At 35.7% G+C, this 15,332-nt stretch overlaps 1 protein-coding gene across 1 annotated transcript in view; it reads right to left on the bottom strand.

Annotated features, from left to right (window-relative positions):
• Positions 1-15,332, bottom strand: part of TAFA5 (TAFA chemokine like family member 5) — a 365,869-nt gene that overhangs the window by 115,504 nt on the left and 235,033 nt on the right. Inside the window, exon 3 of the mRNA XM_035897845.1 lies at positions 9,641-9,790. Within this exon, the coding sequence (XP_035753738.1) occupies positions 9,641-9,790 (150 nt within the window). The remainder of the gene's footprint in view (positions 1-9,640; positions 9,791-15,332) is intronic.

Genomic DNA, 15,332 nt, shown 5'->3' with positions numbered 1-15,332 from the left:
TTTGGACTAGAATATGAGGTATAGGGGAGAAGTCTGGATACGTCCTAGTTACACACAGCCCAACAAAGGGATTGTCCAATTTTGTTTAACCCTCAGTGATAAAAGAAATTCTTTATTGATTGCTGTGGAGGATAGAAGTTCAGAGAAGGACATGGGAATTAACTGGCTGGAAGGTGAGTCTTGACTCAGGAAGGTTGGTAACTGCCAGCTTAATTTATTTCTTCGTGTAAGACGAATTTACCATGGGAGCTCACAGAACGAACAATAAACAGAAGGTATTTTTTGTATGCTTTAGAAAATATGGAAAGTACAAGAAAATTCTTATCACCTCCAGGCTTACCTGAGTTTTGTACTGTATCTCTATTTCATGTATTCTGCTCTCTTCTTTTTATATATGCCACTCTCCCTTCAAATGATAGTCTGTTTCACAGCAAATCACCCTGTTCTGCACCAAGTAAAAGTCATGTTTGCTTTCACAATAATAATTTTTTTCTTGCTGACTACAGCCTAGCTCTGGTATCCTCTCTCTCATCTACTTTAAGGAGAGGCAATTCTTTCTTTCAACTCTTTTCATTTCTCTCCTACCTAATCCTTGGGGTCCCACCTTGACTAGTTGCATATCCTCTTCCTTCACATTCAATTGGGGCTTAACCTTGCCCTCTCAAAAGGGGTGAGAAAGGGTAGAGGTCCTCTATGTATGCCCCCCTAGGAAGGATGTAGAGGAAAGACTGAAACTCTCAAAGAAATGCTCTGAAGCAAGCTGATGGAAATTTCACTTTCCCACTATCCACCTCATCTGGCAGTATAAAGAAGTTTGCAGGGCTTTCCTCCTTATGCTACTCCCCACAATCTGGGTAATTAACAAAAGGAAGCATCTACATATCCTTTTTTCCTTGTATAGCTGTACAAACTAGGACTCAGTTTGGCATTAGGCTACAAGTGCTTTCAGTCTAGCACTGTATGAAAGTTGCTTATGAAGCACCTTGCATGCCTATGATATTGTAGAAAATATACAACAGTAAGACATAAGCAAAACAAGTTATGCAAATACAAAATACAGTCATACCTCAATTTTTTTACGATATGAAAATGCCAGCTTTAATGCCACAAACATTTCTTCCTCCTGCAGTACAACCTCAACCCTTAACAGCTGGGGAAACCCAACTCCTTTGCATCACCTTAAATAGGTAGCTTTCTACGGTTATGTCTTCAAAGAGTGTATTTTCTCCAAATCAGCCCTCTGCAGAATATTCTGAAAAAGGCATACAAAAGTGCCTAGCATTAACTACTCTGTACCAGGTGCTGGATGTAGTAGTGCTATTAATGTTGTCACTAATTTAACAACCAATTTTAACATTTTCTAGGAGTCTTCTGACACATCTGTCATCACAGGTATTAAATCTAAGGTAAGTTAAAAATAAAGTGGTGTACAGTTTTAAAATGCCTTTTCTAACCATATTATAGTCTTTCTTGATTCACTTTTATGAATCATACTGTTTCTCTGTTGACTGTTGTTAGTTGTCTGTGCTTAATGAGGTTATCTGGGGTGGGGAGGAAGTACTCCCTGACCATGATGCTTTCACATAGTGCCAGAAGTGTCATTTAGCTATAGTTTTAACACACCCGTTGATGGTAAGGGTATATGCAAAGTCTCATCTCTCTATATTCTCTTGCACTCACTGGAGACAAACATGTTGCCCTGACAGAAGCCCACCTTCACACATGAATAGTTTTGAAAGTTTCCCTTTCCCCCTCTTCTGGAGATAACTAGAACCTAGGATGACAAGCAGAGAGGGTAATATAAACATGTTACATTTTTTCCTTGAACTGCCTCTAATCAGTGAAGACAGTGGCTTTTCCAGAAGGCATCTGAGCAGCTGATGGCCTGAAGTGTTTACACACATTGCTTCCAAGCAGAAAACCTACTCTGCTAGTCATCCTATGCTCTCTTGAATCCTGTAAGAGAGAAAAAGAGAGAAGCTTTTAGAAGGCAATTCCAATATTGACACTCGTGACCTCTGACATGTCCATCTCATATCACTGCTTGCAGAGGAAGCTTACAGTGACCAGGCTCCTGAATTTAGGAACACTTTGTTGACCTATTGCCTGAATTTAGCTAATGAAACAGACTGCAGTCAGACTGCTGAGGTTGTTGGTAGGGCTCTGCCATAAGAAATCAAGCACAGAAAACTTTTCCAGTGATGCAGTGCATACTTATGCTAATGCATAATATGTTCTCTAGTATTTTGTCCAGTTCAATTTAAAATGTCTGTAGTAATTAGGCTTCTAGCCACTCCCTCAGAAAATTGTTCCACAATCTAACATCACATAACCTCCAACCATTTTTTCTGTGCTAAAACTACCATCAGAGCACGTAGATGAAAGAGGATTAGACTACATGGGTGACTGCTTAGGAGCATCAAGGAACTAAAGGAAACGAAGCTGTTAGCATTGATGAACTAATGCATCCGATGAAACACCGGGAGGCTGAAGGTGGTGTCTTTCAGATGAAATGTGAAAGCAAGGCACTAAGCATTAGAGGCAATTAAAGTTCTCTCAGCACTCTTTGCAACAGTACCAGTGTTAACCCCTGGTTCCTGGCTACTTTCCAAATCACATAATTAAATTCTGCTTTCCTAAATATTTCCCTGCACTATCATTTAGAAAGACAGCCATCACTTAACCTGAAACGGTGTACTGATGCCAGGTTTAACCTCAAAGGAGGATGCTTATGAGTGAAAAGTAATTCCAGTTTGGTCACTTTGTTACAGGTACAAGGCTTAGAGAAGTATTTTATCTTCAACAACATTTTGTTTACACTTATCCAAGATCAAAATCCATCATATATCCAAAGTCTTTTCTCTCAATCTGTGGTGTATAATGCCTCAGAATCTTGTAGAAAATAATCTGCCAATTTGCTACATAATTATTTAAACCTAATTCCTCCACATCCCTGTTTCGGTACTCCATAAATATTCTTAGATCATGGAAGGAGATCTATAAATCTACTTGCCATTCATTAGGAAACAGTTGATCTCTACCAAAAAATAAAGTACTCAGTCTAAGAGCTCATAAACCCATACTGGACCTGACTTTCAAGTCAGTCAGTGCTCACCCTCTGCTATATGACTGCTGGAGAATAAATTATTCTGTGGAAAACTCTAGCATTACGCAAAATCTTAGTCTGCATATGTATGCCACATCCAGTCATAGAATCACAGAACATCTCAAGTTGGAAGGGACCCATAAAGATCATCGAGTCTGACTCCCTGCACCTCACAGGACTACCTAAAAGTAAACCGTATGACTAAGAGCATTGTCCAGATGCTCCCTGAAATCTGGCAGGCTTGGTGCTGTGACCACTTCCCACGGGAGCCTGTTCCAGTGACCGACCAACCCCTCAGTGAAGAACCTTTTTCTAATGCCTAGTCTGAATTTCCCCTGATGCAGCTTTGTTCCATTTCCACGTGTTCTGTTGGTGATCACCAGAGAGAGGAGATCAGCACCTCCCCCTCTGCTGCCCTCCTTGAAGAAGTTGTAGACTGCCATGAGGCCACCCCTCAGCCTTCTCTTCCTCAAGGTGAACAAGCCAAGTGACCTCAGCCTCTCCTCATAAGATTGCCCTCAAGACCTTTCACCACCTTGATTGCCCTCCTCTGGGCACACTCTAATAGTTTGATGTCCTTCTTACATTGAAGCACCCAAAACTGCACGCAGTACTCCAGGTGGTGCCGCAGTTATTTGAGTTTAGGTACCAAACATTTCATAACACAGTGAAGTGCTTAACTCTTGTTCATGATGTAAATACTCCTTAAGGGTAGTTACCAATCTGCTTTTTACCTTCCTAAGCACTTGGGGGTTTTTCATTGGTTGGTTGCTTCTTTGTCATGTCTTTGGTTATTCCTGTTGTGGATTCTCATTCAGGAGGGGAACCCTAACTTATCTCCCTGTATTACTAATAGACATATCAGTGTTGTCAAATAGAATCATAAAATCATAGGATGGTTTGGATTGGAAGGGACCTTTAGAGGTCATCTAGTCCAACCCCCCTGCCATGGACAGGGACATCTTTCATTAGACCAGGTGGCTCAAAGGCCCACCCAACCTGACCTTGAACACTTCAAGGGATGGGGCATCCACAACTTCCCCACTGTTCATGGAACAACCTGTTCCACTACACCGGTCTCACCACCCTCATCATAAAAAATTTATTCCTTATGTCCAGCCTAAATCTACCCTCTTTTAGTTTAAAACCATTGCCGCTTGTCCTGTCAATACAAGCCCTGGTAAAAAGTTTTTCTCTGTCTTTCTTACAAGCCCCCTTTATATATTGAAAGGCCACAATAAGGTCTTGCCAAGGCCTTCTCCAGAATGAACAACCCCAACTCTCTCAAGCCTTTCTTCACAGAAGAGGTGTTGCAGCCTTCTGATCATTTTCATGCCCAAATAGTCCCACTCTCCTCCTAGACTTTATATCTTCCGCACTATACAGTACATGGCTTCTGGTCCAGCAAAACATCTACATAGTATTATTCAGTCTCATTTTAATTTCATATCCATCCCACTTTGCCTTTTGGTTTTACTTGTTTTAAATTGACATACCCTAAATGTAACAAAGTTAAATGTATAATATTTACAGAGAGGAAACATTTTCAAATACCTGCAATAAAACCAGGACAAAATAATATAAATATCATATTTACAAACATATGAAATTTTTTAATGTAAAAGCTAAAATTCCCATTTCTGAAAATCATTATAGTTCTCTTTTTTTCTTTTCTTATATTTTCCTTTTTTCCCCCCCAGTATGGATAAGATACGTTAGAATGATGAAGGTCTCCAGGTATTAGGCGTTTTTGTTTCAAGTGCATGACCCAGGATTCTATTAATGATCAGTTCTGACCCCTACACCTCCCCATAGACTCCTAGAGATAATGAGAAGAGCAGGGAATTATTGATCGAAACTAATGTGGCTTCCTTGTGGATCCTCAGTTTCTGTTTTAAACAAAATCAATCAATGCCAACTGAAAAGCATGTTAATGATAATGTATGAACAAATTATACCAATTAAGATTATATAGAAAATAATATTGTTACAATGCTTGCAAAAGAATTAAAACTCAATTAAAATTTTAAAATGTAAAAAAAAAAAAAAATAAATACTTTTATTCACAACATAAATTGTCTAAACACTTTGAATTCAGTTACCTGAGCTCCAGCTATTCCAAATTCAGGAATTTTGGATATTAGGATCAATGCCCTGGGATTCCTCATAGCACTTTATGGATATATGGATATAAAGGTAGCCAGAACTCAAATCCAGAGCATGAGAATCTTCTAGACACAGAATTCAGGTAAGCAAATTAAAGATCGCTATCCTAATTTTGTCAAGCAATTAAGCCACTTCTCTCATACCACTTTTCCTCTCATCAACTGTTTCTATTTTCTGGAGAAAATTGCTGTTTATTTTTGAGCTTTAAATATATGTTGGACAGAATTACTGGAATCTATTGAACATTTAAGCATTCATCCCACTCTTCCCAGGTTAATATAGATGTATTCTATGAAACACTTCAGTATAACAGATTTTTTTTTTCAGATAGATACATTTCTTGTGAAAGAATGCAAACCATGGGTGCACGTGTACACACACTGTTATCAAAGACTTTTTGTCATTTGCTTTAAAACAAGTTTAAATTAGTGAAGGTACAGGACAAAAATAGAGCATAATTGCTATCTTCCAGTCTCTCACAGGCTCCAGCTTAAAAAACTGATGAAGCTTGACTGACACACAGGGAAATTACCCTGGTGATAAACCAGATTCTGTTGAAATATAATATCTTATCAAAGTAATGCAACTGAGGTCATTGCTATGGAATTTGATCTCAAAAGAAGGAGTAGGGAATGCTAGTTGTAAATAATAATAATATAACTAAAAGTACAGGCAAACTACTGACATAATATCACAAAGCCTATATTCATGAATAAAAATCACATCACAACCAAACATACCAAATATACATTATGACTCTCTGGGTCTAGGAATGAAGCAATCAACACTAAATCAAGCTTGAAATCAGGGTGAATATTGATGCCATTTTTTCAGATTACATTAGCAATCTGCCATACTTAAAGACTGCTAGAAAAAAATAAAGAGTAAATCAGCACTCTCCAACATAGGGAAATATTTCAAGAAAAACTATGTTCTTCATGCTCTGCTCAGACCAAGCCTTAAACACAGCATTTTCATTTTTAAGAATTCCAGTTTTATCTATCTGACATTTACTGTCTTTCATTTCTTAGGAAAAGACCTCAACCAATGTAGCAATGGAAATCAGAGTGGATTCTGGTAATCAGCTCAGGACTTACCCTAAGTACATTGACAAGTGTAATCTCAGACAATGCTTGTGAGGTTTAAGAGCCCTTAAATTACTTAGTCTTTTTGTTGCAGTAATTGACACTTGCATTTCAGAGCTCCAGGAAATATACAGCATAACTGAATATAGTCTAAGGCACTTCCCTCCATTAAACAATGAACAAATAGTAGCCAGGTACAACATGATGCATTTTAAGGTTGTAAAGATTACCAGCTTTGGTACTGAATCTCCGAATCAACCTCTTGCCAGAAGCTGCAACACAGTTGTTAGCCAATGTTTTCTTGGTAGGAGGTTAGCAGTTCACACTTACTATGCCTACTCCCTTCACAGATGACTTTGCATGATTTATTAAAGGACTAGGGTCTAATTCTGCTACCTTTACTTCAAAAATAATCTCATTAAAATCAAGACTATATAAAAAAAAAAAACCAACACACTAAAATAATGAAAGCTTTGGAAAGCAAACTGGAATCAAAAACACTACCCAATGAGATTTTATTCTGTTTGATAACAGACATGAAACCTCAAATAGCAATTACATTCTTAACTTCAACTATAATATAAATAGGGAAAATTTGCAAAAGCACACTCTATGTGCTATTTAAAAAAGCTCAGAGAGGGATTTATTGATTTGTTTGAAAAATGGGCTTTATAAGAAAAAAATGAATGGAATGTCTGCTAGATGGAAGATTTCCATTGGTGAAAATACCCTTCTTTATGGTAACAAAAAAAAAAAAAAAAAAAAAAAAAAGTGTGACTGTTGCATTCCCAAGCCAGCAGTAAGTGACTTAATATCAGAGATAAAATTAGCTTTTCTCAGACATGATTTTAGGTAGATTTCATGTTCTGTCCAAAAGAAAGCACTTAGTAGCTGTGTTTGAAACACTTTATTCTAGAAATGAATATAAACAGTATGGAAAAATTCAGTGTGTATTTTTTAAACTATGAACTTGGTAGATTCACAGACAGATGCTTGTTAGTCAATGGCCCAGTTATCTGACACCTTTCTTTGCAAGCAGAAGATTAGAGAAAAAATAAATTGCTCATTTATTCTTTCCTATATAATTATGTTTATGTTATGCAAAACTGGTTTTTTTTAATTTAATTCACGAATAAAACCTACAGATCAAAGATTTGGATTGTGTCTTCTTTTAAATTTGTGAACTTGATATACAGTTTAAGGTATCATTAACCTTTTTGAGCTTTGACTACAAAACATCCCTAGCAGTGTCCAGGAAAGCAAAGTAGCACATCCTACAAGTCTTGCAGTTATCATCTTAGCAAATGGTTCACATCCTAACTATAAACAATTCACAGAATAATAAAGAACCATGTTATTAGATCTTACTAGAACTATGTAGAAATGCGTAAAAAAAGGAATGTTAAGGCTTGGACACATAAGTTAATGGGAAGTTCTGTTTTTCAACTGATGAACTTCCTACATATTTTTCAGATGTGGAGGATTACATAAAGAACCCCTTTTATTACACAATACCTAACCATAGATCCTGTCACCCAGTTCTCTGTTTTCATAAAATTATGATCAAGTACACTGAAAGTAAAAGCAGAGTTTGAAATAGCTTTTCTTTGTGAGTTCCTAATAAAATAAATAAATATATTTTTCATATTAAATTACCTCAAACCTTCCATACTTGGAAACTAAGCTAATATAGGAATTGGAGGATAAGGTGTAGTCATGTCTTCTTACTGACACATACATTCTAGCTATCTAAAGTCTCATTGCCACAGGTGTCTTAAGGCAAGGCAGTGAAACAGTGAGTTCTAGAGGGTGCTACATCTGATATATCTTAGGCACGTAGGATGAGATAAATTACTCTGAGAAGGTGCCTTTTACTCTCCATTTGGTATAAAGAAAACCTGGAGTTACTAGGTTAGACAGCTAACTTTGGATACCCAAGTTACAGCAAATAAATCTTACCAGAGGCCATAACCAACTGAGGAAAAATCGTGTTTAGTTCCCACCAGATGATGTAGAACTCGTACTTTCCCTTAGAACTTCATTGTTTTAAAATGTGTAACATATGCTGAATTTTTTAATTGCTAACAACTATTTTTGCTGAAGTTACAACTATAAATGACACAATAAAATCATTCCTTTCTTAAGCAATTAAGTCTTATGCTCTTACAGTAAAACAGGAAAGAAGAGAATTACTGGATATAGTATCACATTAAGAAAGAGACAGCTAAGAAACTGTCTTACAGAGTACCAAAAACAGTGAAAGGAAAATGCAAAAATAGAATGTGCATGATATTCTATATTTAGCTTTGTGGGTAGGCTCTGAAATATCCTTTGAGGTGTCTTCTTTGATAAACACTGGTAAGACCAAATTATGAGGCAAAAGTAGCCTGTTCTCAGCAATATTTTTATTTGACAGTTCAAAACAGTCAGTATTCAAAGGCAATGTGTGCACTTATTATAGTTCTATACATAAGCATCTTTTTACTTTTGTTAACTGAGCCTAGATCAAAACATACCATTTTCCATCAACTATTTTCAAGATGTCTCCAATTTTATTTTTAATATGAATGCTTGCTAACAGCCTTGCACTTGCAGACCTGTCTTGAAGATTGTCCCATTGTTAATGTCTTATTTAGCTGTAACACAGAAATTCATTTGTCTCAAAAAATTATTTCAAAGTGAAATATTTTCATACCTCCCTGTATGTCAGCAGTTTTCCAGCTGTATGCAATCACTGCATCTGCAGCGAATCATACAGAATCATCATTTTAAGGAAAGAAGAAATGCTGGACATGTGAGGTATATTTGGGTAATATATTCCAACTATAGTATCAGTGTTTTCTTCAACAACATTAACTGTCATACAGGAGCAGTCACATTAGCTTCCCAGTGGCATAAAACCTTTGAGGGTCTTTTGCAGTGTTTTTTTTTGTTTTTTTGTTTTTTTTTTTTTAATGTCATAAAAATTAAAAGTAGGGGAAAAAAGAATGCCATTTCACTGCTGATCCTATCATCACATGCAAAATATATCAGCCCCATGCCCTTAACATTGAACTGCATACCAAGCAAAAACAAAAGTGAAAATTCCAATTAGAAAACTGTAACTGAAATATCTATACTATGAGTCAGTAATACCCTTTTGAGGAATTTCAATGATACTGCCATTGCTAGTTGGGACACATGAAAATGTCTTCGATAGATGTTTTATTTTTTTATAAGACACTACCAGTTTACACCACTCTTGTATTGGCAGAAACTGATTGAATAGATCTTTGCTTCTTACCATCAACACAGGCTGGCCTTGCTCTTGTTGTACCGGCAATCTGTCCTTTTTTACATGCACAGCGAGCTGTTTGTCGGGCTATAGTCCTTCGGGGCTGACTGCTATCTCTGTCCAAAGTAACAATCTCACATGTACCTGCAGCCAGTTGACCTGGAAAAAGAACCAGCAACAGGTACCAGAGTCACTGAATGCACTACAGGCAATCTATTACAGCCGAATAGAGTCACGGCCCTATGTCACAGCAGACACTCCACAACAAATGGGCAGCCAGCTGATGGATATAATAAAACTGAGATGACATACAATTTTTCTTTGTGGTGGACATATGAAAACCCTGCAAACTGGTTCTGTCAGAAAATGATTATTGTTCCATAAAAGACAGAGAGCTGAGGTCACACAGGTTACTTTTACTTATGTTGGCTAAGTAAAGGAACAATCTGCTTTTACAGCAATGAAACTTAAATGGTGTGCTCTTTACGTAGTTTCAGAAAAGAAATTATAAAGTACATGGAAAACAAAAAAACTTCCCCACATGTCCATGAATATAATGAAGTCTTAACTGCTTTGTGCGTTGTTTTTGAAAGAAAAAAGTCTTTCAAAGTATGCCCACGTTTGACCAGATTGTCAGTCCTTTGGCTCTTGCTTCATCTAATCTGAACAGTAGTTCACTCTCAACCTGACTCATATTTGAAGTAGCTGGTCTTTTTACTTTTACTAAATTTACTATGTAACAATTCTGCAAATGACAATAAAATGACAATGTCCCGTTAACTCAGTAACATTGTTTGCTTTTTATTGAAATCTCCAATGTATGTAACTTTTCCTGAATACTAAAGCAATCCACGCCACTTAATTCTAAATTTGGACCAAACTATGAGGGGCAAGACAAAAAAGTTGCAAAAAAATCTTTTATGAAGAATATTAGTCTGAAGTAAATGTTATACATTTAAATTTACACACTTCCTTTGGTACAACCAGTAGTAGGCTACTAGTATACCGACACACTACCTTTTACAAGGAAGAAAGATACATTATGGAATTTCAATGAGTACTAAGACTGTAAAAAATCCCAGCTATCACTTTGTATTACATACCATTTCTGGATTTTATGGTACAGCAGCAAATATAATTTCTATTGGATTTTGTCTTTGTAGGCAATCAAGTATAAACCTTCAAATGAATATGTGCAAAATTATATCTGCAAATCACAAACTTACTATATTTTGTTTTCATAAAAAATTAAGATCGGAAATAATGAAATATTGTATCTATAAAAAAGTTATGCAGTTTAAATATTAACAGTAAATTAGTTTTATGCTGTTGAAATAACAAAAAAGAACAGTGAGACGAAAAGCGAAATGTTTAAATTTATATGTATGTCAAAATTAAATAAAAAACCACAACACACACACCCCCCCCGAAACATATATGAATGGCATTTAATTCAAGTCTAAAAGTGTAATGATATTTCTGTATACTTTGTTTTTTCCACTCAGATTATGAGTTTATCCAGTATATTCTTCTCAGAACCAGCTTACAATGCTTCCTATTGTGTGGATACTGTTTTGAAACTGTCAGAATAGCAAAATATTGTAGGCTGTCAACAGCATTGTAGCTGGTTCACTGCTAAGCCACCTAAATTGTATGTTGCTGTGACTCCTACACTGCGGTGAATTACAACATGGTAAAACTGAGGATCTCAAAGATGAGTATGGAACAAGGTACTCTACAAATTCATGCACATATATGACATATATGTAAGTAATATACATCAGGTATTTATAAAGACAGATATTATATTCATAACAATGAATGCTATTCGCCATAGAGTTTAATGGCTGCTGGCAACTAGACTTCTGAGCTACAGTCAGTCCTGGGTTTCTACTCTTTTCCACCTGCTCTGTTAAAAAACAACATCTTAGGATAAATGTACTGAGAGGATATTTATCTATTATATGCTGTTTTTTAGTTTGTTTCCTCCAAAATCTTGGGTTAGAAAGCAAAGGTTTAGTAAGAAAGGTAGTGGCACGTGATTTTCCAGATAGGGACAAGGAAAATCTAGCTACATTTTACACCAAAAAAAATGCATTCTTTTTTCCCCCATCACTAAAATATTTCATTCTGGGTTGCAGGAGATGTATTGTTCCCAAGGAATACAGCTGTCTTAGTAGATCATATGAAAAAGACATAATCAGAGGTGTATTTAGATCTTGACCCCTTAGGCATTTGAACATCATGATTACAGTCCTGCACTGAGAACAGAAATTGAATGGAAACCAAAGAAAAAGAAGGAGCATAAATACAATATATGTAAGTGTTCCTGAGAGTATGGGTTGCCATATTCTCCACTATCTGTAAGTCTTTATACTACTGTTACTTTCATTAAAATATATGGTAAATCATATAATCTAAGTAAGTGGATCATTATATAAAACCCCATTTTAGAGGAAAGGAACCAGTTTTACAGCACAGTGAAGGTGAATAAGGACTATACTTAGAGAAAAAGAACAATGAGGCTTTATGTCATGATAATTTGTGAAAGCAAAAAGCTTTCCAGGGAATGCAAGCAGTGACCATCAATAAGAACACTTACAATGTTTCCCACTTTTGGACCTGACCAGTTTTAGTTCTGTATAGGTTCATTTTGAGCCAGCTGGGCTATCTGTTTTTTATGACTGTTTTCAGCTGTTTATTTTGTTTAGAGATGGTAATTTCTTCCAGGCATAGTGACTTCATTTTTTGTTATGAATTTCAAAACTGGGATACCTAAATGACAGCAATTGCTATAGAAAGATAATGTCACACTGCCTTTCAAGGAATTTTGTGCAGCTATTAAAAATAAGGGAAAATTTGAAAGATTTTTTAAACATTTAATAGTTTTTTTAAAAAATATAATTTCTCTGTTGCCATTCTTGCTTCTATAACATAATAAAATTAAAAGTTATTGTAGAGCTGCAGCAGTTCTTCCCATATATATGACATAAATATTTCCTGGTCATTGTGCCACAGGGTACAAAGACTGCAAGTATATTGAGCACTGCAACATGGTGTATACCCACTGTTACCTGGATTTAGATGGCTGTAAAGCACGAAAAGTGCTAGTTAAGGTTATGGAGGCCCATCTTCAGAGAGACAGTCATCCTGTTGTAAAGCATGTCCTCTCTATCTCTGCTTAAGTAGAAGGTAAGCACCTTACTTACATGGCATGTATGTACTTCTGCTTTTTAATCTATCTCTGCTTAAGTAGAAGGTAAGCACCTTACATGGCATGTATGTACTTCTGCTTTTTAACAATTTAATCTAGACATGTAAGGTATAAAATGATGGAACAAAAGGAATATACTTCTTGTAACTACTGAGTTTCAAGAGTTAGGATATCCTTCATTTTCAGGGAATTTGATATAGTGACCTCTTTCAAAGATATTAATGAAAAAAGGCCATTCATCTGTGAGCTTCTGAACACTCCACTTCACTCCTAAGCACAAACAAATCTCAAGGCAGCAACAGGTGGAGTTTCACTGGAGATTTTTCAGCTGAGCGATTAAGAGCCACAGTCTATGGGACGGTCATAAAGGCTCCATATTTTCAGTAGATATTTCATATTTATGTATTTGCAGTACACAAAGCACTTCACCACCTTCCCATGTGAATGAAATAATCTTGAGAAAATAAAAGGCAAGCATCATCAGAGATCTCTGATTCATTCTAGTCTTGTCTGAAAGTTTTTCTTCCATGGAAAAAAAAATGTTCTTTTTTATTATTTTATGGACCAAGCATAAAGACTGTTTCAGAGTTACCATCATCCAGTTTTCCAAGTAAAGGAGTGGGTATTTCTTTGTTGCTGTTACTATTTTAATACTTATTTTATATATATAAATATTTTATATTTTATAAACATTTATGTTATAAGTTACTTTTAGTAATTAAGAACTCACTGGAAGTTATTTGATTTTTTTGTTGCCACCATCTGGTTACTAAACAGAGAAATGGTTCAGGTTCTTTCATGTTCTTCTAGAATGTACTGCATTCATAAAATGCCAATTGATATGTCCTCTCTCACCACAAGTGGACATGCTGCTATATGGAATTCTTTCAGTACAAAGGAACTACAGATGTATGTGAAACTAAACAAAAAACCCAAACCAGCTCCCAAATCCACCCCCCAATCATTAAAATTCCAAATACAACAGGATTAGGCTTTTGGCTTCTAGGTTGCACCCATGGAGTTGTTTACAGTAATTGCTGTACTCAGCACTTATTTTGCTTTTTTGTGAATGAAGTCCCACCATGATCAGTTCTGAAATTGCTGTGAGACTTCCATGGAAGTCTGTAGGAATCAGTGAGTTTAGGTAGATATATTTAGCAAATGGTGAAAGAAATATCTCAAGGTAAAACTATTATATTTATTTTTAGGTGTTCTTTGGTACTTACATTCTTGAAAGAAAAGTTTGTATTTGAAAAGTAAATGGCTTTTTTTAATGTGTATTACTGAGATCTCTGTCAACTACATGCCATTGCTGGAAAAATAAAGCTTTTGAAAGATCAGTATTGTCTGTCATAGGTTAAACACTCAAACAGTAAATATTTTCATATTACCTGAAGGGTACCTGGGACAGAATTTGAATTTCCTGCGGAGTAAAATATTTCTGTTCTCTAATAGAAAATAAATCTGCCTAATCCATATTGATTGCAGCAGGCAACTTATAGATATTATAAATTTTTAATTTAAGCATGATGAAAAGCTGAAGACTTTCCCTCAAATTCATTTAAAGAAATAAAATCAAATTATGAACTCATAGTATCTGTGAGTACAATGAAAATAAAGCTTCAACTAAATATACAGGTCTTTCCAGGGTTTTAGATTTCATGCTCATCCAGAAAATCAACTTCTGATTTGTACATGAAGGCTTATATTATAGTTTCAGTGAACAATTTTTCCATGCATCACCAATTTGATGCGTAGCAACCCAAGATCTTTCAGTTCAATATGCATAAAGTTGGATGGTATGAAAAATCTTGGCTAGATTCAGATACTCTTTTGTCAGTGAACACAATGCAGGAGTTGTTTCAAAATCAGATCATTGGAATACATTCAGTAGTTTTCTATTACAATGTTGAAGTCTTTCTGACAACAGAGCCATGCCAACTCCTGAGCAGAGCTGAATATCAGTAATTCCAACTGAAATAAGGGGGAACTTAAGTACTTAGTGTTGCTTGTGATTTGCTGTTGATGTTAACTTGAGCAACAAATATTTAAGCATATTTAAAATAAAAAAAACCAAAAAGCATATATTTAAGTGGAATTTGATTTTTTTTTTATGTTATATATCTTTCCTCAAAGAAAATGTCCTGAAAGAAGATCCCTTACACTGAACATCATCCAATTTCAGACAGGCCTATTACCTTTTCTTTTTCCATTTTAGTTCAGAATGAGAGAGATTATGGCAAGGAACTGTTTGCCCCAAAGAACCGCACTCATTTTTAAGCTACAATAACAAAATTTGTGGAAATCCAACTAGTATAAAATAAGAAAGAGCAACTCCAGCAAAGCTTCTGAAAAAAAGTATTTAATCTAAAGTAACAGACCAGAATTGGCTCAGTTTCTGTAACTCAGTATGGGAAAAAAACTGATCAAATGAATCAGCACAATTTCAGAGTTACTGTCAGGTAAGAACATTGTTTCAACCTTAAT

Source organism: Egretta garzetta, unplaced genomic scaffold (genome assembly GCF_000687185.1).
Source record: "Egretta garzetta isolate BGI_Z169 unplaced genomic scaffold, ASM68718v1 scaffold37, whole genome shotgun sequence".
Lineage (NCBI taxonomy): Eukaryota > Metazoa > Chordata > Aves > Pelecaniformes > Ardeidae > Egretta > Egretta garzetta.
This window is presented reverse-complemented; position numbering and strand designations above follow the sequence as displayed.